The following is a 26857-nucleotide window of genomic DNA, read 5'->3' as shown; positions in this document are numbered from 1 at the left end:
ATTGTGTCATGACACACAGACCGAAAAGATTTTGCATGGCCATTCATTATTTGTGCACATGGCCTAGTTGTTGTTATTGTCCAGCCTTAGCTTGATGTGTAACACATTTTATCCCCAGGGAACAGTGGGAGAGATTTTCTGTCTTGACCGCGCACCATGTACCCTCATCCCGTTTTTTTACAGCTCAGACCTTCCATCACTGCAGTGCAGTAGGGGGGGGGGGGGGAGTATCTCTTTCCCACGCTATTCCCATGCATTCTTGCGTGCCTGCGCAGCCCTGCAGGAGCCTAGTAGAGACGGGGAAACGGACAGAGTGTATGTTTTCGCACGCGCGTCCCCGACTCCGTCTGCAGAGTGCGCGGCGCGCCGGATAGCCGCGGGTACGCGCGGCGGAGGGACAGGTCGGAGTATTTGGAGAACAAGGGAGAAGGCAGCATTGGAAAGGGGAATATGATGGCGGTGCAGGAGTGACAAGTTTGAAAGTGTTAACTGCAGCACTCGGCCGGTACTCGAAGACTCCTAAAACGCAGAGAGCAGAGGTACAGTAGCTGTTAAATGTTTGGAGAAGAGCTGTTACCAGTGTTTCTCTAGCGATGTTATTTAGCGAACTTAACGTTCCTCAGCTGCAGAGAAGTGATCATCCTTTGCAGTTGGCTCTCTGACAAAATGTGTTTCACAAGCTGATGCCAGCTTTATATAAACCTAACGCTAAATCTGGAATCGGTGCAGGTTTATGTTTAAATGTGTGCTATTTCTTTTGTGAACTTTTCAAAGTATGTACGGACAAAAGATCGCCAGCTAGCTTGCTAGTCAAGTTATGTGGAGTACTCCAATGAGCAAGCGAGCTACCTAAACTTGTGGGTTTCTAGTAAAGCTTTCTCCAGCAAACGTGCGTTTGAGACAACAGTACTAGTTTGCTAGCTACGGTATGTTTGTAAAACATAAAACATTCAAATACGAAAAGTTTTTTTTTTTTTTTTTAAATTAAATTCTCACGTTGCCTGAGCTGGTGCCAACCCTAGTAACACGAGCTAGATTACCTAACCAGCCACTTGCTAATAAGAAAGTTTTTTTTAATTAGAAACTTGACTTCACGTCTTATTGTGTAAAGTGGTCACACTCCGACTGTAAAACAATTTCTAAATTAGCAATCTGACTGTCACGATCATTTCAATGTGTCACGATTCGTTTTTCCGTATTTCCCATGAGCGCAGTCTCTGATCTGAGGACGGGCGCCGGGAGGAGCGCAGCGGGACTCCTGGCATGGTGCGAGTAGGAAGCGGCGACGGAGCTGGGAGTCAAGCATTAAACCTGTTAAAATGATCAGGACCGAGAATAAAGGCGAAAGGAACCTGCGGAGCGCGTCTCCCCACAGAAATGCCTACAAATCCGACTTCCACGCAATTAAATGCTCTTTCGACGGCGCTAGATCCGACGGCGCTCCTAAGTCGTACGCAAATGGATCCGGCGAGACTCGAGAGGACGGGAGGGGGAGGCCGTTTGGAAACCGGGTGAGCAAGATAAAGAACATCTTCCTGCAGATGGACGGGCAGCAGCAGCAGGACAGCCCGGAGGCTAAAGCGGGTTTAAAGGGTGATGTGTCCCAGGTTCCACTGCCAAAGCTGCCACCTGCCACCTGCTCACATAAAACCACTTTGGCCGACGCCACCTGTCCGGAAGCTCAGAGTTCAGACAAAACTGGCAAGGGCGATGACGCAGAGATAGACAAGGCGGCGCTGGCCGAGAAGTTCTCGGTGACCAGGAAGCTGTTTGAGAGCGGCGTCAAGGGCCAGCCCTCAGCCGAGAAGCTCTCCCCTGGCAAAGCGGTCGGGCTGGGCTCTCCGATCGGCGTTCCCGACGAGGCGCAAGGTGCCAGGGGGTTGCCAGGGTCCTCGGAGGGCGCTGTCCACGGCGTCAGGGCCGATCAGAGCCCTACCTCCCCTTCCAAAAGCCAGCCGGTGGAGAGGGGCGTCGGGGAGGAAACCAAGCCAGCCTCCCGGCCTCCCCTAAACGCAGGGCCTCTTTCCAGGAGGCTGGAGGACTTCATGATGGAGAGTGAGAATGGTGACAGAAACAGAGCGGTGCACAGAGGAATGGAGAGCCAGCATAAACACGACACTACTGCCTGCTCAGTGCCTGCGAAAGCAGCTGTAGACAGCTCATCCAGGCCCTTTTCCCCAGCTGGGGATTGTTTCTATAAACCAGCCACCCCAGCTGCAGGCAGCTCATCTAAACCTACATTCCCAGCAGGCGGCTGTTTTTATAAACCAGCCTCCCCAGAGGGTGGTGGATCATGGAAACCACCTGTTAGCGCCTTTGCTAACAAGCCCCCTCACTCACCCCTAAGCGATGACAAGCCTCAGTTATTTGCCGGTAGCTGCTATAGCCCAAACGGTGCCAGCGCCCCTGATACACACAGGAGTGAGGGGAAAGTGGTGCAGAGCCCCACTGCAGGGAAACCTTCTGGACCATCCCATACTGTGGTTCCACTGCCGGTGGGAGTGGTCCGGGCAGAGCTGGTGGTGGTCCAGAACGAGTCGTCTGAGAGCGAGGAGAACGAAGATGAGATCCGTAAAGAGGATGGTGCAGAGGAGCCGAAAGGCGACCCCTCAGAGGAGCTGAGAGTGGAACCGGGTCCTGACAAACCCCCTGAGAACCATGTCGAGCAGGAGGTGGATGAGCGGTCAAAGGTCAGGCTGGTGGTCAAAGAGAAGGAAACAGGAAGTGGTGGACAGGAGTCAGGATGGAGGGAGGAGAGTGCAGGGCCGAAGAGCCTGAAGGTGGAGAGCGGAGAGGAGGAGGAGGATGAAGAGGAGGTGGAAGAGGACGAGAGCGAGCAGGAGGAGCGGCCGGAGGGGGACAGCGGGGAAGAAGCCTCTCCTGCTGTCTGCGGCATTGAGAACGCCGCCTTTGTGGACGACAGGGACCCCGAGCAGGAGCCCCAAGAGGAGGCCCCGCCCACTGAGGAGTTCGAGGAGGTGCCCGGCCTGTCAGACGAGGAGGACGTGGGCCCGCGGAGGAAGGTCCGATTCTCCACAGCACAGATCCAGGTAAGCATTTCAGTTTAGCAGCTGTGCACGTCCAAGAAACCACAGTGAGAATGCCGGTCACATCTCTCACCTCACACTGTCAAAGGTTAAGGTCATGACATGAATATGATCAAATCCCAGCATGATCACAAAAACAAATCAAGATGACAACAAAAGTATTTTACAACCTGTCAGAGCTTGCAGAAAGGGAGGGTGAAAGTGTAATTATTTACACATTTTGAATATATTTTACTCCAATACAACAACACAAGCAACATAACTGAGACGGGAGATCATCAACATTATCCTATGTGCAGTCTGCTAAACCCTTTCACAGACGAATAGCAGGATCATGGGCTGTATTGATATTGAGCACCCAGTCTGGCTAATTTCTTTAAAATGGGTCAGACAAGTATGTTGGGAAAGTTTTGTCAGGGCGACCCAGCATAGTATTTTTCCTGCAGTCAGACTGACTAAGTTAATTTTTCTCTGGCATAAAGTAGGAAAAGGACTCGCTTTCTCTGTGGTTAAGTGTCCCATTGAGTAATCGCCATGGCTGTCCACACTGTACGTCGTATTGATTACTGACTCTCACATTACGAGGATACTGGCCTGTGATCAAGGAAGCAGAACCTCTAGCATTTAGCGCCGCCTAGACCATTCAGTCAGTTTTTCATGCTGTGAAATTCAGAGGTCCATGGCTTCATCATGGTTACTGTGGAGAGGAATGGGTGGCCAACAGGGGATTATGGGTATTACTCAGGAATGTTCAGTGGAGGGACTGCAGTATTTTTGTAAGTATTGTTGACATTGTGTATGGGCTCTGTGTGTGGCAGCTGAGGGGGTCAGTGATGAGGGACCGGACTCCCCTGAAGCTGGATGTTTAGCCCTGCATGTGAAATGGCCAGCAGGGGGCGCCTTGCTCAAGGGGGGGTAAGAGAGAGCCCACCTTGAGTTTGTGATTTACTGATGGACTTTGTTTCTGTAGCAACAGAGGGGGTGGTGTAGTGTAGTGGGAATGAGCAAGGCTTGACACCAAAAGGTTGCTGGTTCGATTCCCCGCGGGTGGCACTGCTGCTGTACTTTGGGCAAGGTACTTAACTCAGAATTGCCTCAGTAAATATCCAGCTGTTTTAATGGATAACATGTAAAAATCGTAAACCTGTGTAAGTTGCTCTGGATAAGGGTATCTGCTAAATCATGTAATGTGGACCTGTTCTGTTGCCTTTCAAAGTGTAAGGTCTCCCTTCAGAGGTTCAGGAGCAAGCATGTATTTGCATGACTGTGTCGTTACAGAAGGACCGAGTCCCCTGGCTGTTATCAGGGCCTCTGGATTTCCATATCAAAGCCATTGGTAAAAACAGGTCATTTTTAGTAACTTTCCATTGTTTTTCTTCCGTGTTGCGAGTCCGTGCTCTCGGCTGGCGAAGGCCTTGAGTGACTGCTGTCCCACCCTGCAGTGGGGGAAGCCGGCGGCTGGTTTCCGCTGTGCCGCGTCTGTGTGCTGCTGCCGTTACTGTGACCGCTCAGCTCGTTGTTCGCGGTGGGGTGTTATTATGTGTCATTACCTCCAGTAAACAGCTGGGGATTGCAGGAAAGAGCGAATCACCTGTGAGGATTCCTCCGCCTCAGTGTCGCGGGTGGTGGGGGGGGGGGTATCTGGGAGGGGTGTTGGGGGCCCCGTGGCCTGCATTGAGAACCTGTCGGCACACAGGACCCCGGTTCAGAGGAGCCAGGCAGGGGATTGTGGGAGAGGATTTCGATAGCTGTCCCGTAGGTGTGGGGCCCCCGGGCGGGTGTGGTTATATCTCCCTCTTATTAATGACAGCTCAGAGGTGAGGTGTGCTTACTGCTGTAACTAGGCCGTGTGTCAGATCCTCTCGCTTACTGTCACAGTCTGGAAGTTTCCAGAAACAGCTGAAGCTGCAGCAGTGTGAGGGGCAGCGTGGTGCAGTTCTTGGTTTGGATCCCTGTAAACATGTCAGTTCTGCCCTGGTGTGTGCTTTATTTCACGGTCTTTGATTTGCTTATCTTTATTTTTAGTTTACTTGGCAGCTTCTGCCCTGTGTAGCTGAGAGTGGGAGAGAATATGTCTTCTGCCACTTTTACCGAGGTGAATGGTTACATGGTGTCAAAGGGTAGCAGTGTAGCATAGTGGTAAGGAGTAGAGTTTGTAACGGAAAGGTTGCTGGTTAGATTCCCTGCTGGGAATGGATAACATGTAAAAATTGTAACCTGTGTAAGTTGCTCTGGATAAGAGCATCTGCTAAAAGACATTGTAATGGAATGACATTGTGTGGAAGCCACAGGGCTTGCTGTGAGCTGTGCGTGCGTTGCCGGTCCTCTCGTCTGAATACGCCTCATCTCTGGTGTGGCCTGCTTTGGGCTCCTGCAAACAATAGACACACAGTAGACAGTAGTCTGTCTCTCTCAACCATAACAAAGGCCAGCGGCTGTAAACAGACCATCCTCCTCCACCCAGCCACTGCGGTTCCTGCTGCAGACCTCCCCAGCAGGAACCTACCCAGCAGGAACCTCCCCAGCCCCAGGAGTCTCTGAGCCACTCATGAGCACAAAGTCTTATCATACTCTCTCTGAGGTATGGGCAGCAGCTGGAACAGACATTTTATTAACTACACATGTGCGCCTTTCGATATAAACTGATTAACTTATCGTGGACTTACCCTGGCTGTGGTAGTTTACACAGCCTTTCAAAACCTTTCTCTTGTAGTTATTTGACTGGTCAGTGCCTGGGGTTTGCTAATGTGCTCTCAGCCTGGGCCAGTTTGCTCCCTCTACCTAGAGATGAGACACTGTTTGACCATGGCTTACTGCATTCACAACTTCTCCAGAGAAGATCCGATTTGAGTGACTGAAGGCTGAGTTGAACTGCGATCTCATTGAAAGCTGAAGACCACAGCCTTTTACTAAGGTGCTTTTTAGTAAGGATTGATATTTGCATCATGTCTGTGATAAGATATGAACGTGTGTGTGTGGACGTGTCTCCCTCAGCATGCTGCTGTGAAGCCCTTAATGCTGGGCTCTGTGTTCAGCTTATCCTGTGCATCAGATTCCCCAACACAGCTACTGTATGCAGAGTGGTGGCAGGGTAGCATAGTGGTTAAGGAGCAGGACTCGTAACCAAAAGGTTGCCGGTTCGATTCCTCACGGGGGCACTGCTGCTGTACCCTTGGGCAAGGCATTCAACCCACAACTGCCCACATAAATATCTAGCTGTATAAATGGATAACATTGTAAAAACCTGTAATTGGTGTAAGTCACTCAGGATAAGAGCATCTGCTAAATGCCAATACTGTAAAATGTAAATGTAATAATGTATGTATGTGTTAACAGGCCTTGCACTGGCATCTTTTAGTGGCTGCTGCAGGTTAGCTGGTGTGACATCAGCAGCAGTCTGCTCTCCAGCTTACCTGCTGAGTCCTTCCTGAAATTGGTGTTTTATCTGAACAACAGCTAAAAAAAAAATACACACATTTTCACTGGTGCGTAGTTATAGTGAATGATTATCCCCTCGGGAGGAGGTCAGAGTTGACCCTTTTAGACACTGACATACTAATCAGTACTTGTCATTGTCAGATTAATCCCTCACTGGAATAGAGGTTATGATTTATGTATCGTTTAAAGCGAAGAAATGGGGCTTTTCCGTTGAAAAATGGACAGTTCAGTAATGGTGTGATTCGTGACACAGACTCTGTTCTCTCCGGACGTTCACGCTTGGGTGTTCCTGGTCTGCGTGAGTCAGTGCTGTTCGCATCGCACAGCAGAGGCTTCAGTGCAGACTCCCGCAGTTCCTGCATGAGGTGCGTTACAGCGCTGGTATGGATGAAACAATAAAACATTTTTTTTTCCTTCAGTTGTTAGCACGCAGCTTTTATTTCTTCTAGAATCTTTTTGAGTGCAGTTCTGCGTCTTTCAGTTTTTTTTCCTTTTATTTCCTACATTTACATTTGCGTTTATTCATCTAGCAGACGCTTTTACCCAAAGTGACATACCCGTGAGGCAGAGTACAACACAAGCGAAAGCCACACACGGAGTCACAGTGTTAGAAGTGCTGCAGGACCAAGCTTCATTCAATCTCAGTCGGTCTCAGGCGAGCCTCAATCAACTTTCAATCAAATTTCTGAAAATAAAAGATTAATAGGAAATAAATATCTTTTGTAGCAGTCTTGGGCAGAGGAGCCCTCACCCTGCGCTCAGTGTTCCTGAATAGTTAGGCATTCAGGTCCAGCTCGCCGCTCAGGCCAGCGCACAATGGAGCCATTCTCAAATGCACTGAGTGAAAACGCAGCCATTTTGCAGGAGATTTCACACAGGTTGCCGGTTATGTAGGCTAGAGAAGAAAAAGGGTTAAATCCCATTCTCTGGGAATGATTTTACTGTTTGTCTTGGTGTGTCTTAATCTTAAGTAAATCATGTCTCCGAAGAGCAGTTTGCGGCTGGTGAAGTATGTACAGGCTGCAGGCCACAGGGTCTGCTCTTCAGCTCGAACGTGCAGAGAGGCACTGAGTGTTCCTGAGCTCAGAGTCGGCTGAAGAGACGCGTTTTCATGGGTAAAACTGCAGCGAACAGGATAACAATCCTTGTGCAGTGTGCGCGAGTGTGTGCGCGAGTGTGTGCGCGAGTGTGTGCGCGAGTGTGTGCGCGAGTGTGTGCGCGAGTGTGTGCGCGAGTGTGTGTGTGTGTGTGTGTGTGTGTGTGTGCGCGAGTGTGTGCGCGTGTGTGTGTGTGTGTGTGCGCGAGTGTGTGCGCGCGCGCACGTGTGTGTGTGTGTGTGTGTGCGTGTGTGTTTGTGTGCGCGAGTGTGTGCGCGAGTGTGTGCGCGCGCGCGCGTGTGTGTGTGTGTGCGTGTGTGTTTGTGTGCGCGAGTGTGTGCGCGAGTGTGTGCGCGCGCGTGTGTGTGTGTGTTTGTGTGTGTGCGCGAGTGTGTGTGTGTGTGCGCGCGCGTGCGCCCGCGAGTCTGCATGTATGTGTGCGCGTGCGTGTGTGTGTGTGCGCGAGTGTGTGTGTGTGTGTGTGCGCGCGCGCGAGTCTGCATGTATGTGTGCGCGTGCGTGTGTGTGTGTGTGTTAGCAGTACCAGGCATTGTTCTTTGTTTGATCTATTTGAACATCTCTCATCTGACTTTCTCACGGCCTCTCACTCAGCCACTGCAGTTAAAAGTTTGCAAAAAAATTTTGCTCCTTTTCCTTCTGTGTTAGTGATCTCTGAGGCTGCCGTCCTGCTGACTGTGGGGGTGATAGTGATGTCATAGGGCTGCATGAGCTGGCTCTGAGACTCTGCGTCCTGATTGGCTGTTGTGAGGAGTGACTGCTTCCCCCTTCCTATCTCTGCTCTTGCGGTGTGTAGCAGAATGGGTCAGATCCCCCAATAACCCGGCAGCTTCAGCTTCAGGGCGTGCTGAAGGATGCAGCTGCCTAATTGGTCTGTAATATTGTTTTCGCCGCTCACATTGAGTGAAAGTAATGGCCTCGTATTGTAATCATGATTGGTCATAATGAGAAGGCACTGCAGAGGGGGTGGGAATATTTCAAGGAGTGTTTTTTTTTTTTCCATAGGAACTATGCAGTGTAATTTAAGATGCATATGCAAAGTTACTAACTGTTCCATCTGAGATTGACTGCCTTTATCATTCACTAAGAAGTCCTTACCAGAGCTGTAGCAGGACACCTGCTTCAGTCAGCCCTCGGTGTACAGCCGCACTGAAGAGAAGGAAACCCTTGTGCTTTCTGTTGACACTTTGGTTTCCCATGTGTTTTTTTCTCTAAATAATCCGTGGATTTTAACTGAACAAAAGCTGATTTGGCTGCAAAACCCTTCACATCGGTTTGGGAAGCACAGAAGTGATGATTGCAATCATATGGTACTGGGGTGGTTGACAATATTGATTATTGCCGAATGAATTTCTGCAAAACCACAGACAATAACCACTAGATGGAAGAAGATTAACCGAAGATTCTCTTGGGTTAATATCAGCCTGGACAGTAGCAGGATGTTGTACAGTAGGTTGAAACTCCATTTTCAGTGAATGTGTCATTTTAAAAGCTCCCTTTATGTCATTGTGCTGTTTCCTGGCAGTGTCAGATGGGAAAATGTTGAAGTGTTAAATTTGCAGGAACTATGTTAAGATGTACCCTCCTCTGTGGGCTCTGTACCTGGCCTCTCAGGGGAGGGTGCTTTGCTTAGTATCGAGTTAAGAGAGAAGGTGCTGATTGAATGGATGTGCAGACTAGTTTTATTTAACAATATCCCTCTGTAATATTAGCGATCGCCCTCCCCAACTGAGAACATCCCAATGGGTGTGTAGAATGCATGTGTTTGACTTTTTGGCCGCTAAAACTTTGTGTTGAGCAAGAATTTTCTCATCTACAGTGTTAATTATTGTTATTTTTTGCATCTGTCTTGAAGTTATTGTTACTTTGTGTTGCCGTCTGCATTTTGGAGGTGTAATTGCATTAAATTACAGTCATTCAAATTTCCCTTTGTTCTGTTTCCTGTAACTCGAGTCCCTAGAGTCAGGCTAGCAAACCTTTTTGGGGGACGGAGAGGGAGAAGCGCTGTGTTTTTGGACGGAGCTACGCTGCCTTTGGTTTGCAGGGCAGGACCACCTTGGAAGCAGTGCTGAGTTTTAACGGCTTCAGTGTTCGGTGCACTGAGGGTGCGGTTCTCCTGTATCTCTGCCCCTGGTGCAGCGACACTCGCGGGAAGCGTCTGATTCTCTGTGTTGCTTCCGCAGTCCGGAGCTCTTTGGCAGGAGGAGCTCTTTCCTAATTGCAGTGTGTGACCCGGCCTGCATCTCAGGCCTGCGCCCACTGCATGATTCCATCTGTGTGTGGAGATGTGCTGAAATTACAGGCCCCTCCATCCAGATTTCTGCCCTCTCCTCATCCCAGGGTGACTCTCTGCTGCCTGCTGATCCCCCACACTGGGAGAGGAGAGAAGAGAGGAGAGGAGAGAGAATGGAGAGGGGGAGAGGGAGGAAAGGCTAGAGGGGAGAGGAAAGAGGGAGGAGAGAGGGGGGGAGAGGAGAGTGAGGGAGAGAGAGGAGAGTGAGGAGAGAGAGAGCGGAGAGGGGGACAAGGGGGGAGGGGAGAAGGGAGAAGGGCAAGAGGATACGAGGTGTGGTCTGTGGAATAGGGCTCTGTTTGTGGTTGAGCACAGGAGGTCAGATTCATGTGGAGTCATCCCGGGCATTTCTGCGAGCAGCACAGAAACATAAAGCATGACTCATTTACTCAGCCACTGCGCACGATTAACCACACAGACATTTTAGCCGTTATCACCTCTGTGAACATGACTCCTGTCAGTTGTGAAACTGCAAGACAGGTTCGTTAGGCTTTACCGATGAAAAGATTTCCCTGTGAAAGTTCCACCCTTGGAACTGTAATACTGACGTTATCTACCTGAACAAGGTGAGGTGAGCTGTTGTAAGCAGAGATGGCGATAGGAAGGACATGCGGTTTCTCCTGTGCTGATAATGAAGGGGTTGCTTTCTGAGACTGGTTCCTGTGTGAGAGAGAGAGAGCCGGGCTGCCGCGATTCAGCAAAGAAAAGGACATTGTTCCGAACTGCTGGACTGTACCATGGCAACAGGATAGTCTTCCAGAGACACGGAGCGTGAGGAGGGAGGCCAAGGGAGGCCGCTGCTCCATGGCGGAGCTGACCGAGGAGGGATGGAATGCTTTTTAAAGGCCTTTGTAACCAAACTCGGGCCTCTCCTGTCTGACATGGTGCGTCAGTTCAGTTTGGTGTAATTTTACTATTTCATGTCATTTTGATATTTAATTGGTGACACTCGGGACGTTTCTGCTGGAGATGCAGGCAAGTCTGAAGGGACTCGCAGAAAATACAGATATAAACTGCAGTTTTTAACATGAAAATCAGTTCAGGACAGTTGGATGTGGTGCAGCAGTGTGGTGTAGTGGTAAGGAGCAGGGTTCATAACCTTTTGGTTACGAACTTTTTGGTTGCTGGTTCGATTCCCAGCTGGGACACTGCTGCTGTACCCTTGGGCAAGGTGCCTAACCCACAATAGCCAAAGTAAATATGGAACTGTATAAATGGATAAAATTGCTTTGGATTAGAGTGTCTGCTAAATGACAATAATATAATAAAGCAGTGTAATGTAATGTGCTGGTGTATCACTGAGCAGCCCTGTCTGAATCTCCACCAGGTGTAGCTGCACACTAAATGCGCCCCCTAGTGTTGCAGATGCGTCAGTGCGGGGCTGGCACTGCTGTGCTGGCTGTCTGTTTCAGGGGAGTCCTGACAGCACAGACGCTCCGGCTGATTAAGGCAGTGGAGAATCCCTGCTGCGCAGACAGGCCTGCTGTGAATCACTGCGCGTGTGGGAGAGAGCCGTGCTATTTGTGCTGACTCCGTGACATTCTCATCTTTGATAACGCTGACAAATGTTTTATTATGTGTTGCTATAACACTAGTTTATTGTTATTGCTGTTGGTGGTGTTGGTGATAACAAAATTGTGATCGCTATTTCATAACAATTTAACATATATGTTATTGGTACTTTTTTATTGGTACTTTGTTATTAGTACAACAGCAATAACAGAGTGTATTTTTATCACACCATTTTGTGAATCCCAATGTGCATTCGAATGAAGGGGGTTACTAATCTCTACCACCAGCACTTCATAGCACCAGCTGGGAGATGTATGACTCCCCTGGTGAAAACTCACCAGCTGTTGGCCAAGGTGGGGAGGGAGGGAGTTACTCTGTGATACTGACACAAGATGACCAAAACTATTCCTCTCAGATACTAGGGATTCCCCCTCTGTGCAGTAAGTTCCATGGAATGTTTCATGAACCCGGCGAGTCCCTGGTTTGTGTCATCTGAATGGGGTCTTTAACATTGAATCCATTCCCTAGTTTGGCTGACCTGAAAGGACAGGTCCACGAGGTCACATCTGTCACCACGGAGGGAAGAGAAGTGTTTTTTTGTCTGTATTTTTCATACTTGGTCACTTGACCTCTTTTCAGATGTGCATGGATAGATGGTCTGCGGAATGTGAACTGTATTCTTGGATTTGATGTTCGTCTGTTTCTGGTCCTGTTATCTTTAGCAAAACAAATGAGTCTGTATTCCCAGTAATCCATTTAACTGTCTATACATGTATGTTTTCCACATAAGAAGGTGCACTTTAAAATTCAGTGATTGCAGATGGAAGTCCACAGGGCTGAGAAAGGGATTCATTGTGAAATTTGGGGGGCATTGTTGAGCGGGCCTCTGACTTCACAGTAAAGAGAAATGCATCATTTTCCTTAGATGAAAATATGTTCTGAAAAGTATGAACTTGATATGAACCTCGTTACGTCATGTTCTGTAACTCAACACCAGGCATGGGAGTGTTTCCTCTTTAGTGGTTAGGGTTCAGATTCCTCTGAAGGCATAACACTCCTCTTTTTAGCAGCTGTGCGGCAGAATTTGTGTGATGCTCTTGCAGTGCTTCATTCAGAGTTATTATTCAGGCACTATTCAGGCCTTAGCAAGGGCTCCATGATGCCTATACTAATTGAAATACAGATACAGATACTATCACGTGTATTTCCATTTATTGTGTAAAAACGCATTAATGAAAGTAAACCCAGCAGTGCCCCCTGCTGGTGGTGAAGTGTGAGCGATGCTGATGTCAGTGAGAGTTGCGTCGTCCTGTTACAGTGCTGCTCCCGCACGCACACCGCTGGATCGCGTCAGCAGCGGTTGCTCTGAGGCTTGTCCTGGCCTTTGCGTTAATGACTCACCCAGCCCTGCCCCGCCTCTGCCGCAGGTGTTCAGCACCTACTCCAACGACGAGTACGACCGCCGAAATGACGAGGTGGACCCCGTGGCGGCGTCGGCCGAGTACGAGCTGGAGAAGAGGGTGGAGAAGATGGACGTGTTCCCTGTGGAGATCCAAAAGGGTGGGTGTGCCCCCTCCCCATAGAAATGCAGCTCAAACTCAGCTCCGCCCAACCACGCTGACACCCCCTCCTCTGATTGGCTCACGCAGGGAACAGCGGCCTCGGGATCAGCATCATCGGCATGGGCGTGGGGGCGGACCAGGGCCTGGAGAAGCTGGGGATATTCGTGAAGACCATAGCGGAGGGTGGAGCCGCGGAAAGAGACGGCCGGTGAGCGGGGGGTGGGGTGGGGGGATCTCTCTACGGGATGAGCGGGTCTTTTCCTTTCCTCCGAGCTAGTGAACCGTTCCATGCCCTGAGGAAGCTGTCAGTGAGGAGGTGCTGTCCCCGATCCTCTCCCGTCTTTGTGGTCCCGGATCTCGCGCCCTGTCAGAGGCCGTTGGTGCTTCATCCTCTGGCGTCTCCGGATGACATTTCTAAACAACCGGCTGTAGCCATAACCCTTAGCAGGAGCGAAAGAAAACATCTTCAGCAGTTTCCCAGGGAGCTCGGCTCTCTGTGAGGCTGCCGGCTCTCTGTGAGGCTGCCAGCTCCCCGCCCCACCCCCTGTCAGCGGGCGATAACTCACGCTAACTGAAGCGTTTAAAAAAAGAACACACAACTGTGCTGCTTTACCAGTCAGAGCTGTCCAAACGCAGTGAGCGGTGACAGGCGTGCGCTAACGCTCTGGTTTCTCTCTGCTCTGAACGGCAGGATCCAGGTTAACGACCAGATTGTGGAGGTTGACGGCACCAGACTGGTTGGGGTCACGCAACATTTCGCTGCTACAGTCCTGAAGAACACTAGAGGCATTGTCAGGTGAGATCAGATGTTTTCTACATCACATTACATTACATGCATTCAGCGGATGCTCTTATTCAGAGCCACTTCCATCACACTGGAACATAAGTGAAAGTATTCATTTTAAACAAGCAACGGTGTCAGACCAGGCTAACAACACTCCCAGACCAGTGAGCGTGAGCATAACACTATTCAAGCCCTACCACAAGTTAACGAGTGCACTCTGACAAAAGCCAGGTATACTACGTTACAATAGTCCCTAGAACACAAATTATAATATATCATAATACTACACATAAAATTAGCATCAAAAGAGCTTTTTTCTAAGAGCCTGTTGAAAGCCTGTTGAACATTTCACTTGGCCTTTCTCCTCACACTCTGTGTCTCTGGAAGACTTTCCTGTTGCTGTGTCAGATAAGGCAGACCTTCCTCCTGTGATTAGATTTGGCCAGAGGTGTCAGGAGCAAAGTAATCAAAGCTGGGTCTTCTGGCCTTCATCTTGCCTTTCACTCAGTGTGTGTTTTTGTTTGGCTGTGATAGGGACCAGCACTCACAGAGCAGTGGTAGATATGTTAATGGTTTACCGCAGGCAAATCAACTCCACGCAAACACACAGAGGCCTACACCAATGAGCCAATGAGAGCACAGAAACGCTGTTTGCTGTCTCAGTGTCACTTCCTACAAGATATGTAAATTACTGGCTGTCAGAGGGATTGAGTGAACCCCAGTGCAGTGTGCAGGGAGGGGACAGAAGGAAGCACCATTTTACCAGGGAAGCTGTCACTGCTGATGCCCCGCCTCCCTCTGCACGCAGCTTCCTGATTGGCCGGGAGAAGCCGGGCACGGAGAGTGAGGTGGCACGGCTCATTAGCGAGACCCTGGAGCAGGAGAGGAGCCAGCAGCAGAAGCAGCAGCAGCTGGAGGACTCGTATGAGCAGTCCACAGAGGAGGTGAGTCACCCCGCCACGGGGGGCAGAGTGGGTTTTACACGCTTACGGGTTAGAGTAGGGTTTACACAGCTCTGGGTTAGAGTGGGTTGACACAGCTCTGGGTTAGAGTGGGTTTTACACAGGTCTGGGTTAGAGTAGGGTTTACACAGCTCTGGGTTAGAGAGAGTTTACACAGCTCTGGGTTAGAGAGAGTTTATACAGCTCTGGGTTAGAGTAGGTTTACACAGTTCTGAGTTAAAGTGAGTTTTATTCAGCCCCAGGGCCAGTCTGTATCTTAGCAGGCCTTATACATCAAACAGCAAGACCACTTTGGGTCAGAGTGAATGTTACACTGCAGAGTGGACATAGTGAGGTCAGCTTCAACCTAAAGTAATAACACTAAACAGATCTTAAGAAAGAGGTGATTATACTTGCATTTACATGGTGAGTACTGTGCTGGAGAAGTGACTTGTCAAAATGATGCCATCTGACGCAGTACTGCAAAGACTCCTTTACGATAGTATTCAAAACCATAAACCTTTACTGAAAACAGAACTGGGTACAAAAGGCAGGATTCCATGAAGAAAACCAGTCTGTAAATCTTAGCTTTGGGGACCCTCCTTTGAATCTCATGAAGTTCAGAATGACCATTTGAATCTTCCATTGTTTTATCTGTGTTTAAAGCAGCATGTGTCAGCAGCTGAAGCGTGTCATTTCGGGAGATAAAACGCACGCGGATATTTGACCTTTGCTGTATTCTGGTATGCAAAACAGCATAGGAGGAATCTGGGGTTGTGTGACGCTGCTTGTTCTACCTGAACAGGGTGTCTGTTCATGGCCTGCAGTGCACTGATAAGCCTGTAGTTTCCATTCAGTGCAGAGGCTCTGTCTGAAGGCACACTCGCCCAGTAAAATTTGGCTACCATGGAAATGGTGATGAGGGTTTTTTCCAGTGCCGCGGCGTTGTTTCCTGGAGGTGTCGGTGGGCGTGTCCTGAACCGGGGCGTGTGTGTGTGTGTGTGTGTGTGTGTGTGTGCGTGCGTGCGTGCGTGCGTGCGTGCGTGTCCATGTGCGTGTGTCCGTGTGCGTGTATCCGTGTGCGTGCATGTGTGTGTGCGTGTCCGTGTGTGCGCGTGTGTACCGCTTCAGGAGGAGCGTTACGACGGAGAGGACGGTGAGGAGGAGCTCCTGGGTTCCAGCTTCACGGGGAGGCCGTCTGAGGTGCTGGAGCTTCCTGAGAGTGAGGAGATGTTCCTTCCCTCCAGCATGGACTCCACACAGCTGACCTACAGGTTCAAAGAGGTATATCGATTACACCATTTTCCCCGAAGGGCCGCAGTGTAGCATAGTGGTAAGGACCAGGGCTTGTAACCAACAGGTTGCTGGTTTGATTCCCTGCTGGGGCACTGCTGCTGTTCCCTTGGGCAAGGTACTTAACCCAGAATTGCATCAGTAAATATCCAGCTGTATACATGGATAACATATAAAAATTGTAACCTATGTAAGTCACTCTGGATAATCGTGTCTGATAGTTGCTGATAATGTAGTGTAATATTGAAGACTGTCACTTTGATTCACTGTAAATTCGTGAGCAGTCCTCAGAACATGATAATAAATATTGTTGCTTTTGGTCATCAGTTATTAGTTTTCGGGAAGCTTCTGGGCTGATCTTATTGATTGGATGGTATGCAGGTTATCTGTCAAATGGAGCTAATGCTCCATACTCACACCAGTTTCAGTATTCAGCTGAGCAAAATGTCCCGAATTGGCAGGGAGGTTGCAGAATTACATGCGTTAGATGATTTCTGTGAGGTGGAAGATTCATTCGCTTGCTTTGGACTTTGATTCTGCATTGTCTCCTGCTCTGTCTCTATAGCTCCTGCTAAAGCACAGTATCACCACAGCTGAGCTCAGCCAAATGAAAGAGAAGGTAGGTCAAGCCACAAGAGTCTTTGAAATCTGTCACCTTTTGAGGCAGACAGTTTCCTTTGATATGGCTAATGCACTTTTTAACGATCGTAAATCCCGAAGAAAGAGGCCTCATTTTCGGCGTTACAGCGTATGAAGTGCGGCAGCGCTTATGTAACGGCTATTCTCTGTGTAATTGCGAAAAAAAACGCCCCTCCTGGTGGTTTTCCAGCTGAGCTCATTAGAGGGGGACAGAGCCGCCTGGAGGTCCAGGCAGGCGGAGCTGGAGCACGGTCTGCAGGAGAGTAACGAGAGGATCCACAGGCTGGAGGCGTCCTGGCGGGAGGCGCAGGCCCTCTGCACAACCGCCAACCAGCACCTGGCGGAAACGCAGAGCCAGTACGAGGCCCTGGAGAAGAAGTACAACAAGGCCAAGAAGCTGCTGAAGGAGTACCAGCAGAAGTGAGTTCCCGTCCGAGCGCGGACCTGTTGCCGGGGAGAGAGGGTGAAACCGCCCCCCCCCCCACCCCGGGCACTTCCTCCTCGCCACATTCATTATTTAAAAACCTTGGCGGCTAGGCGCTTTGTTTGTGCTGCGCTTTCCGGTTGACCTGAGCTCTCCTGACTGTTTCAGACCAAAGACAACAGTTGCCACTGTCTCTGTCAGAGCCCAGGGTGACGTGTCCGTTAGGTTTTACATAATCATGGTCTGATTGGAGCGCGCCGGGTTCCAGCAATGCCTGATGGGTTTTTCGCCCCGTTCCCAGAGAGATTGACTTCGTGAAGAGGGAAGAGGAGCTGAAGAGAGCTCTGGGAGAGAAGCAGAGGCAGCACAGGGAAATGCTGGAGAGTCTGCAGAAGAGGGTAAGACCAGGGGAGGGTAGTCATAGCGACGCAGAGGGGGTAATGCAGGAGTCCCAGAGAGACAGAGGGGGTACTACAGGAGTCACAGAGAGGCAGAGGGGGTAATACAGGAGTCACAGAGATAGAGGGGTAATACAGGAGTCACAGAGAGGCAGAGGGGGTAATGCAGGAGTCACAGTGAGAGAGAAGGGGAGTCATAGTCATAGTAGGAGTCACAGTGAGACAGTGAATAAAGCAGGAGTCACGGTGAGTCGGAGTGGGTAAAGCAGGAGTCACGGTGAGTCAGACTTGGTGAAGCAGGAGTCTTGATGATGCAGTGGGTACAGCAGTCACAGTCAGAGTGGGTAAGGTATGAGGAGTCAGCAAGAGTAATTAAAGGATGGGGAGTCACAGTGCAACAGTGGATTAAGCAGGGGGAGTCACAGTTACATAGGTGGGTAAAGCAGGAAGAGTCACAGTCAAATAGCGGATAAAGCATGGTGAAGGTGGCTCACAGCGTTTCCTCATTGCTCCAGATTGTGGTGCTGGAGGCTGGATCCGCTTTGGGTCAGCATGCAGCTGTCCTGTCTGCGGAGAGGAGGTGGGGCAGCCAGGAGACGGGGCTGATCACAAAAGCCCAGTCTGTGAGCGCCATGCTGTCGGGTAAGGACTGCTCCGTTTCTGCTAGCGGTTTAGCTTCAGTGGAGAGTGTGATGTTGCTTGAGTGCGATCAGCACACGCCTTTGTGAGTTCCAGCATTTAGGCAGCATTTGGCTGCTGGCCTGTGTTCGGTGGGCTCTGTGTCTGTAACCCAGATGGCTTCAAACAATATGTGCGCTGGGGATTGGCAGTTTCTTCATCCTACTCATCTTTTGCCAGCAAGCAGTCACCTTTTGGAGCCTGACACGAGCGTTTTGTGGTTGTATTGCCCTGTGCTTGCTGTCAGCCTCACGTTAGGCAGGGGTCTTTGCGTACAGAGTTTGGAGACAGCCTGTTTCTGTAGGAGGAAGTGTGCGTACTGCATGTCGCAGCAGTGAAACGCGCTCTGTCTCCCGCGCAGATGCGGACTGGCCCGAGGCGGTGCCTGAGACGGAGCGTCTGGACACCAGCGCTCACCGCGCCAAGGGCCAGCTCGCCCAGAAGGCCAAGCGCCAGCCCCCATCCCGCAGCAAGCTGAGAGAGACCCTGGGGGCCTCCGTCTGCCAAGCACCGGTCAGTCTGGAACATTCCCTATCATCTGCACAGCCCTCAGCTGAAAAAAACTCTATTCTGCTGTCTGTCTCCACATCACTCCTCAGTTGGTCTCTGGGCTCGATTATCTCTCCTTGCCTTGGAATGCGAACGTGTGATTGTGCCTGCGTGATCACAGAGCGATTGGTGATGCCTTTGTTCCAGCAGTTATGACTCAGTGCTGTGCCATTCTGCTGTCTGCCCCCACATCACTCCTCAGTTGGTCTCTGGGCTCGATTATCTGTCCTTCCCCTGGAATGCGAGCGTGTGATTGTGCCTGCGCGATTGCAGAGCGATTGGTGATGCCTTTGTCCCACTGTAACGGCTCGGTGCGGTGATCGTGGTGTCTTTGCAGGAGAACGGGGAGGATGTGGCTGAGGATGGGGAGTCTCTCAGGACCGGGCGCTCCGTGAGGGAGAGCTTATCGCTGCCCGTGCCAGTCCTCCACCCTGGGAACAGACAGAAGGGTGAGAGCCCTGAGAGTGTGGGAAATGGCCAGAGCAAAGCGGAGCTGGCCAGCACCCCCTCCCTCCCCGCGGGGGTCAGCCACAAGAGAGCCAGCGCGGGCAGCGGGGCGAGCCCCGGCCTGCCGCCCCCCAAAGACTCGTCCACCCCGCGCTCCCCCACCGGCTTCCTGCGCAGCGTGAAGAAGAGGGAGTCCAAGAGCAAGGAGGCCAGAGGTGAGGCCCTGATCCGGAGCCCGGAGCCCGGAGCCTGGAGCCCGGAGCCCGGAGCCGGCTGAGGGAGAGCCCAGGCAGTCTGAGTGCTTTTAACCAAAGCCTGTCTGCTGCAGTTCTGTTGGCTACGTTTGATGTGGCAGGGAAACTGTGTCTATACAGAGAAAAGGCCTTTCCTTGGGAGATCTCGTTGAGGCAGTTGTGGATCCACTGAAAAACCTTGAGAGATTTCATAGAGGCAATGGTGGGCCCCTTGAAAAACCTGAGTGGATTGCAATTTTCTCTTCAATTTTGGGAAAAGTAGGGTGCAGAAAGTGTGAGCTTGCACCTCTTGTGTCTGTTGATGAAAGAAAAACAAAAAATGTAATGCTTCATGTCCCAATGAGCTGTTGTCACTGTGTTAATCTCTCGTTGCACTGTGCTGGGATTCTGCTGCTCACAGAAGTGCTCCCCTTTACAGATGAGGCCGGTGACAGCTCATCCACAGTGAAATCCAAAAGGAGGTTCCCTGACTTTGGGTAGGCCATTACCGACTGTGAGAGTGTGCTGTCCAGGTACCCGTTTGACCCCCCTGCGTAATGCTAAGCTCTTTCAATGCCAACAGCGGCCTTCGCAAGTCTGGCGGCAAAGGGAAGAAGCAGGACAAGGAGGCCCTGAGGACATCCATAGACAGCCGGTGAGGTCACATGTCTCTGCTGTTGTGATGTCATAATAACATTCTCTCTGCTGATTTGTCAGGAAGCTGATCCTCAGATCCCTGAGATCCTCTGCGCTAAAGTTACAGGCATTAATCCACAGGTGCGGTTTGTGGTCGTGTTTTTTGCCAGGGGGTCCAGGGACCTGCTGGATGAGTCCGGGGGGAACGTGTCCCCGTCGCAGTCGGTGACCTCCGTCCCCTCCTGCATGCCCTTCTCGTGGTTCGGGGACAGAGACAGAGACCGGGACAGGGAGCAGGCAGCCTCGTCCTCCAGCGGGAGCCTGCCCTACACCACCACCGAGAGCAGCAGTGACCTGAGCCAGGACCGGAGGCCCAAGGTGAGCAGGACCGGGGGCGTGTCTCTCCACTCCATCACTGCATCCTCAGGTGGGACCGCAGCTTTAACACCGAGCCCGTTCCAGCCAATCAGAATGGCCTTTTTTACTCTCAAATGTATTATTCATACTAAGGAATACGTTTTTTAGAAGGCGATGAACAAGGCAAACTGGCACACTCTTAGGGGCAGAAAATAGTGTCTCACTCCCGAAACGATGCCAGAGGCCTGTCTGTGTGTGTGAGCTAACGAGCAAAATGAACAAAATGTTCTGGTGGACTCCTTTTTCCCTCTGACTGCTGGGCAGCTATCAGGTTACCATAATGAGCTTTGATAACAAGGGAGGGACAGTCAGGTTCATTCAGTAAAGGAGCTGAGAAGTGCCTCTGTGATTTCTGTCATGGATATATTACACTGCAGATTCACCTATGGAAGAGTAGAGCAGGCTTTGACAATAAGAAGTCATATATTTTTTTTTAATGGCAGGGCATTAACGACAGTTCAGTGACCATGCAGTAAGCCAGCTCAGCACACACCATATATTATCTTGTGTTTTATATTGCAGATGAGTTATATTTTTATAATAATTTTTCAGTATTGGAGAGGATCACTCTCATTCTGAAATCATTGATAGCACTGGATGTTTGAGGAATATAGTGATTTATTGTACAGAGTTTGTGTGTCCACGCTAGTGAATTGGCATGTTTCAGCCATTTTTGTGTCTTCCAACCACAAATCAATCAGTAATCAGTCACAGATAAAGTGATTTGTGTTTCACTTTGAGAAATTTCATAATTAGAACAAGATCTATAACAGACCAGTTTTAGAATTTTTAACATTAGCATAATTCTTGAGTATCCCAGACTGTCTAATGTCTACAGTCACACTGGCATCGTCTGTGAAATCACAGAGAGCATGCCACGAAAGAGAAAGAGAAGTTAAAGGTTCCATTTCTTACTGTACACCTTACTGTAGTATAATGGTTCAGATGTAAGACTTATATAAGACTTAGACTTAAGATGGTGCAAATGCTCCTTAGTACCTCAGCCCACATGCAGACTGCAGATGCTGCTATTGGGCCAGATAATGCTGTCTCTACCTTTGAAAGGAGACCTTAATTTCTTTCAGTGTGTTTTGCATTCATACAGTGCTTGTCAATCATAAATATGTGCAAATCTCAGGGATTTGCTGGAGCTAACTCTGCTTCTTCCAAACAGACAAACCTGTCCTGGTCTTCCTTATTCAGTCGCTCGTTAGATTTGGTACAGTATAAACCTTTTTTCACTGAATGCTGTGTGCGGATGCTAGTTATGTAGCTAAACACAGTAGATTAGCAATTAAGTTTCATAACTACTAACACAAATAAGGAAGAGGCATAAGCTTGATTGTTGAAAATAAAACCACAGCTTTAGCACTTCTAGTTTTATTAAACTAAGAGTTGAATTGAATTTAGTGTTTTTTTTTTTGTTTTTTTTTTACTTTTGTTGCACAATCAAGCTTATGTTTTTTTCTAATGGAAACTCACCCTAACCATCCAGTAATGGATTTTTTGGATCACTAAAATTTTACCTGAATGTATTCCCATCCTTTTATTTTAATTATCATACATGTAAAACTTTATGACGAACACAGCAGCCCCCTGTACACAGCACAGCATTTGCATCATGCAAAGCCGGTAAATAGATAAGGATCAGATCATGCTGATAGTGGTTATTTCATATCTGAGGCTGCTATAGCTGAACAAAAACCAAAAGGAAAGAAACATTGGTATGGAAAAAAGACTTTATACATGATCCATAACCACACTGTGGATGGCGCAGTACCATTCATACAGGGCAGTGTGTTGTATTACAGTTCTAACTCTAGCTGTAGCAGCAGTAGTTGTCAAAAATGTCTCAGTAGCGGTGCTCTCTGTAGAAGGCTGTAGTTTGTGATACTCGGGAGAACAGTCACAGAATGTGGTGGCAGCGGAGGCCCACAGCCTCCAGCGAGCTCTGTGTGTGTGTGAGTTTACCTCACACTGTCCTCAGTGTAGTCACACTCTGTGTCTCACTAACAAGAGGCTATCAGCACCTCTCCGGCCTGTTAGCTTGGGCATATGGCTAGCCAATCCGCTTTCAGTAGGGTCACTCTGTCTGGAATCAGTCCAAAAAGGGCCATTTTGACCTCAAGCCTTTTGGCTTTTGCCCATGTTTTGTATGAAATGACTTCAGCTAATGTGAAAAATGGGGTACTATTTGTTATTTCATATATACGGAAAAATATTGAGAAAATAAAAGATAAAAAAACACATTTTCAAATTCTCAGTACTTCTGAAGTAACTAAAGCCAGGCCTGACAGACCTGTGTATCGTCCTCCAAGCGTAGCAAAGTGCAGCTTTCTGCTCCAGTCCGGAATAAAGGCGTTCCAGTCCTGAGGGTCTCACAAGGGTCAGGTCTGAGCACCTGTGCCCGGCACAGTGGACTCGTAGCCACAGGTTCTTCTCTCTCTTAAGCACTTGAGCAGAAGATTTCTCCCTTTTTGGAAATGGACATGTTTGGAAATGGCTCTAAAACTAAGAGGGAAGATTTGTTGGCTGTATGTTTCATTATATATGGAATGACCTCATGAGTTTTCTTTAGCTTTACCTTTTGAAAACCTAATTTGAAAACCTTTTGAAAAAGCTATCTGCATGTAAGGGTGTATGTTCTGATTGTTATTTCTGGATCATTATTAGTGCGTAATTTCACAAAGTTTTACTCACTTGAAGTGACACATTTATGGTGTCATGTCATGTCAAGATGTCAGTTTTATGTGTGAAACCATCAATCATTTAGCATGTCTCCCATTTTCATGTTCTTTACTCTAGATTTTCACCCCAGATACCACCCAATAGACCCTAGAGCCACATAGTGAATAGACATGGCATATATCAAGTGTCTCTGTCCAGTTAATGTGTTCCTTGTTTCCGCTTGTTCCAGAGTTTGTCGGTCATAGATGATTCAAAGCCTGGAAGTCCCAGTTTGGACTTGACAGGGCTAGTAGCCGAGCCCAATCTGTCTGGGCGTTCGCACACTGTAACCTTCTCTTCTACCGAGGTGAGTGGTGGCAGCCCTGCACGTCTCTGTCTTTGGCCCGGGAGCGCTCCCGAGTTGCTCGGCTGTATCTTCGCAGAGACACCACGCTGGGCATGCTCTGCGAGTTACAGGATGCATGTAGAGGGCAGCTTGCATGGAAATGAAAGGCTTGCATTGGCAGGAAACCAGGTGTCCTCTTGCAACTTTGGTGCACTGCTAGTGAACGTTCTTCAGTTTGATCACAGGTGGATTCCCTACTGGTGGCCCACTTGCTATTCACATACATATTCTCTGCAGAGCGCTTGCTTCACACAGATTGTAGAGCAGTGTATGTTTATGTCTGTAATTGGTTCTGCTCTGGTAAGGAACCTTGCTTTTAAAATAAAAATAAATGTGGCAGCAGCTGCTGATTGCTAAGTGTGTTGTGTAGTGAGCTGAATTTGGCTCTGTGTGGACCCGACAGCGAACCTCTCGGACAGCACAAAGAAAACAGGTCAGAGCAGAAGTGGCTTTGAAAAAACCAGCTCAGAGAAACACACTTCAACCTTTGACCTCTGGCAGTGTTCCCTGCTGTATACACACAGAGCCATATTCAGCTCGATAAAAACACACTTTGCTGACATTAGTTTCTGTCCTGCTTCATTATTTTTCATGTGTTCAGTATGACAAGCATATGCACTGTACTGCATCCCTGGCTGTGATCTCTGCTTGTTATTGTGCGCCCCTAGTGGCCACGACGGGGAATGTTCTCTTTCTGATATTTATGGGCCGTGACCGTGTCACAGTGTGGGAGGGAAATGTGAGTCTGTACTTCAGATTTTGTCAACTAAGTGCATATTTGAGGACAGAGGAGAAGGGTGTTATTTGGGGGACACTCCACCATCATTGTTCCAGCACTTTGGCTTGTGACGGAACAAGGGTGACAAAAAAAATGCGCAACTGCTGAAAACCATGGAAACGGCAGATGCAGCAGCATCTGGAAATCATATCAGAATCATGAAGCTAAGAACATCTATAAACATCACTATGTGTTTAACTTCATAATTTCATTTTATCTATGCATATTTTCTTCAGACATTTTAACTGTGTGGATATGGTATGACAGAGGGCAAATCGATTGTATCTGAATGGTGACATCAGAGCTTATCCCAGATCAGCTCCCAGATAGCACCCTCTCCCATTATTACATCATTACATTATTGGCATTTAGCAGACACTCTTATGCAGAGCGACTTAAATTGGTTACAGTGTTTTTACAATGTTATCCATTTGTACAACTGGATATTTACTGAGGCAATTGTGGGTTAAGTACCTTATCCTAGTGGGGAATCGAACCAGCAACCTTTTGGTTGCGAGTCCAGCTCCTTAACCACTAAGCTACACTGCCGGCGCACTCTCCCCTCCACGGGCCAGTATGTAGTAATGTCGTATACAGGCTTGCTCTCTCGGATTGGGCCACGGCTGTAGTGGTACCGCAGCGCGTTTCCGTGGAAGCGCACTCACACCTCAGGAAGGTGTGGAGGGAGGGTGTGAGGGGCCACGGCTGTCGTGGTACCACAGCGTGTTTCCGTGGAAGCGTACTCACACCTCAGAAAGGTGTGGAGGCAGGGTGTGAGGGTGAGAAAAAGAAGAGCTGTTAAAAGCGTCTTCAGTGCCGCTGACCTGGTGCCTCCTTCCACAGGCCTGCTGCTGCTCCTGCTGCAGCGTGAGCAGCCTGTCTTTTGCATATGATGCACCGTCACTTAATAATATTTATCATTTTTCATTTCATTTCTGTTCTTTCAGCTAATATGCTGTAGCTTTGCTAAGTATGTACTGATGAATGTTCAGTTAGCAGGTTAAGAGGCCATGAAGCCTAAAATCATATAGCTGTAGTCTTATACCAGGTGACTTGTTTGCATTTAGCTTGTAATTATGAAAAGGTTAGTACTTGAGGATTTATGTTTGGTTTCTAATGTCTATCATGTTACATATCATCTCAAATATAGCTGTGTTTTCCATGCACATAATTATTATATTTGAAATTCATTAGGTTTTGTATGTGTTGAGGTAATATTAAACGTCAAGTGGTATGTACTCTTACTTTCTAATCATATATATCTTTCCTAGTATAGGATTTTATTATTCTTTTGCGCTGCCGGGCTTCTCATTGTTGAATATGAAATTTGTAGGGTAGTTGAATATGAAATTTTAGCTATGAGGCATGTAGAATATTTGGTGTTCTGCTTGTATATTTAAAGTGAAGTCAGCAGGCAGGGCTTGGGCAACATTACATTGCATTACATGTATGCAACATTACATTGCATTATGTAATGTAACAGCACTGTGTGTGTGTGTGTGTGTCTCTGTGTGGGTCTGTGATGTCTGGCAGACTCTGGATGAGGACCAGGTGCCCGTGGGGAAGGAGTATCAGTGGCAGAACCGGCCCGTGCTGGAGTGGACCCCCCAGCAGGTGTGCCACTGGCTGATGGGTATGAACATGGACCAGTACACACCCGAGTTCACCGCCAGGTGTGTGGACGGACAGCAGCTCATGCACCTGGACAGCGACAGGCTTAAGGTAAGAGAGTGCTCCTTGGGTCTGTGCTGGGATTTTTGGTTGTAAGGATTCATTTGCCAGTACACAGGTGTGCAGTACACTGTAGCCCCATTTATGCAGTTGGATCTCTACTGAAGTAGATACTTTACCCAAGGGTACAACAGCAGTGGCCCTCCTGGGAATTGAACCAGCAACCCTGCTCCTCACCAGCAAAACTGTCATCCACTCAGGCGCTGGGCGTTTCGAGCCAGAGCGACCGCGCCACCATAAAGAAGAAGGTAAAGGACATGAGGAAGGCGCAGGAGAAGGTGGAGAGGAAGAGGGAGAAGGAGGCCAGGCGCAGCGGGAAGCGGGCCCTCAGCACAGACTCCACCTGCTGAGCTTCCCCTTCAACTGACTCCAGATCAGCCTCTGTCCACCTGTCCCCCTCCCATGCCATTCTCCCATTGGAGGCAAGCAGGCCTATCATCAGACAGTGTGACTTTAGGCCGCTTGGCTGTTCCTGGTGTAAAAACATGCCGCGTGTCACCAGCTGGAACTAGAACAGTTACAGAATCCATAACGTGACGGCTCGCTTTTGTCATTGCACAGTAGTGTTCATGCGTAGTTGAAAACTGTAAATCTTGAAACAGTCTCTGCTTGATATGTTTTACATGAATCAGTTTCTTGCTACAAACGTACGCTCCATTTGTGTAGTTAGTGATGTCACTGCCAGGTTGCACTTCAGGGTAGTCACAGCGTATTAGGCACTTGATTTCAGATTTTATTTCAGATTCACACACACACAACCAATGTAGCAGGACATAGTGTAGCCTGTGACACCTCATACATCATGAACTACATTACCCATGAGTCTCAAGGACATAGTGTTGTTTTATAATGCGAGTTTGAGCTGAGAT

General features: G+C 48.9%; 1 protein-coding gene across 1 annotated transcript; it reads left to right on the top strand.

Annotated features, from left to right (window-relative positions):
- Positions 1 to 285: 285 nt before the first annotated feature.
- On the top strand, positions 286 to 26857 carry LOC118785833 (neurabin-1-like). Its single transcript, XM_036540774.1, has 20 exons — positions 286 to 539; positions 1215 to 3050; positions 12833 to 12965; positions 13055 to 13175; positions 13659 to 13763; positions 14560 to 14695; positions 15824 to 15976; positions 16551 to 16604; positions 16815 to 17044; positions 17350 to 17446; positions 17962 to 18088; positions 18486 to 18637; positions 19011 to 19335; positions 19793 to 19850; positions 19937 to 20008; positions 20160 to 20367; positions 21581 to 21625; positions 23324 to 23440; positions 25791 to 25979; positions 26189 to 26857. Exons 2-20 carry the CDS (start codon positions 1320 to 1322, stop codon positions 26336 to 26338), a joined length of 4203 nt encoding a protein of 1400 aa, XP_036396667.1. The 5' UTR covers positions 286 to 539; positions 1215 to 1319; the 3' UTR covers positions 26339 to 26857.

This window comes from Megalops cyprinoides, chromosome 11 (assembly GCF_013368585.1).
Source record: "Megalops cyprinoides isolate fMegCyp1 chromosome 11, fMegCyp1.pri, whole genome shotgun sequence".
NCBI classification, from domain to species: Eukaryota; Metazoa; Chordata; class Actinopteri; order Elopiformes; family Megalopidae; genus Megalops; species Megalops cyprinoides.
The sequence above is the reverse complement of the archived record's forward strand: the minus strand, read 5'-3'. Positions and strand labels throughout refer to the sequence as shown.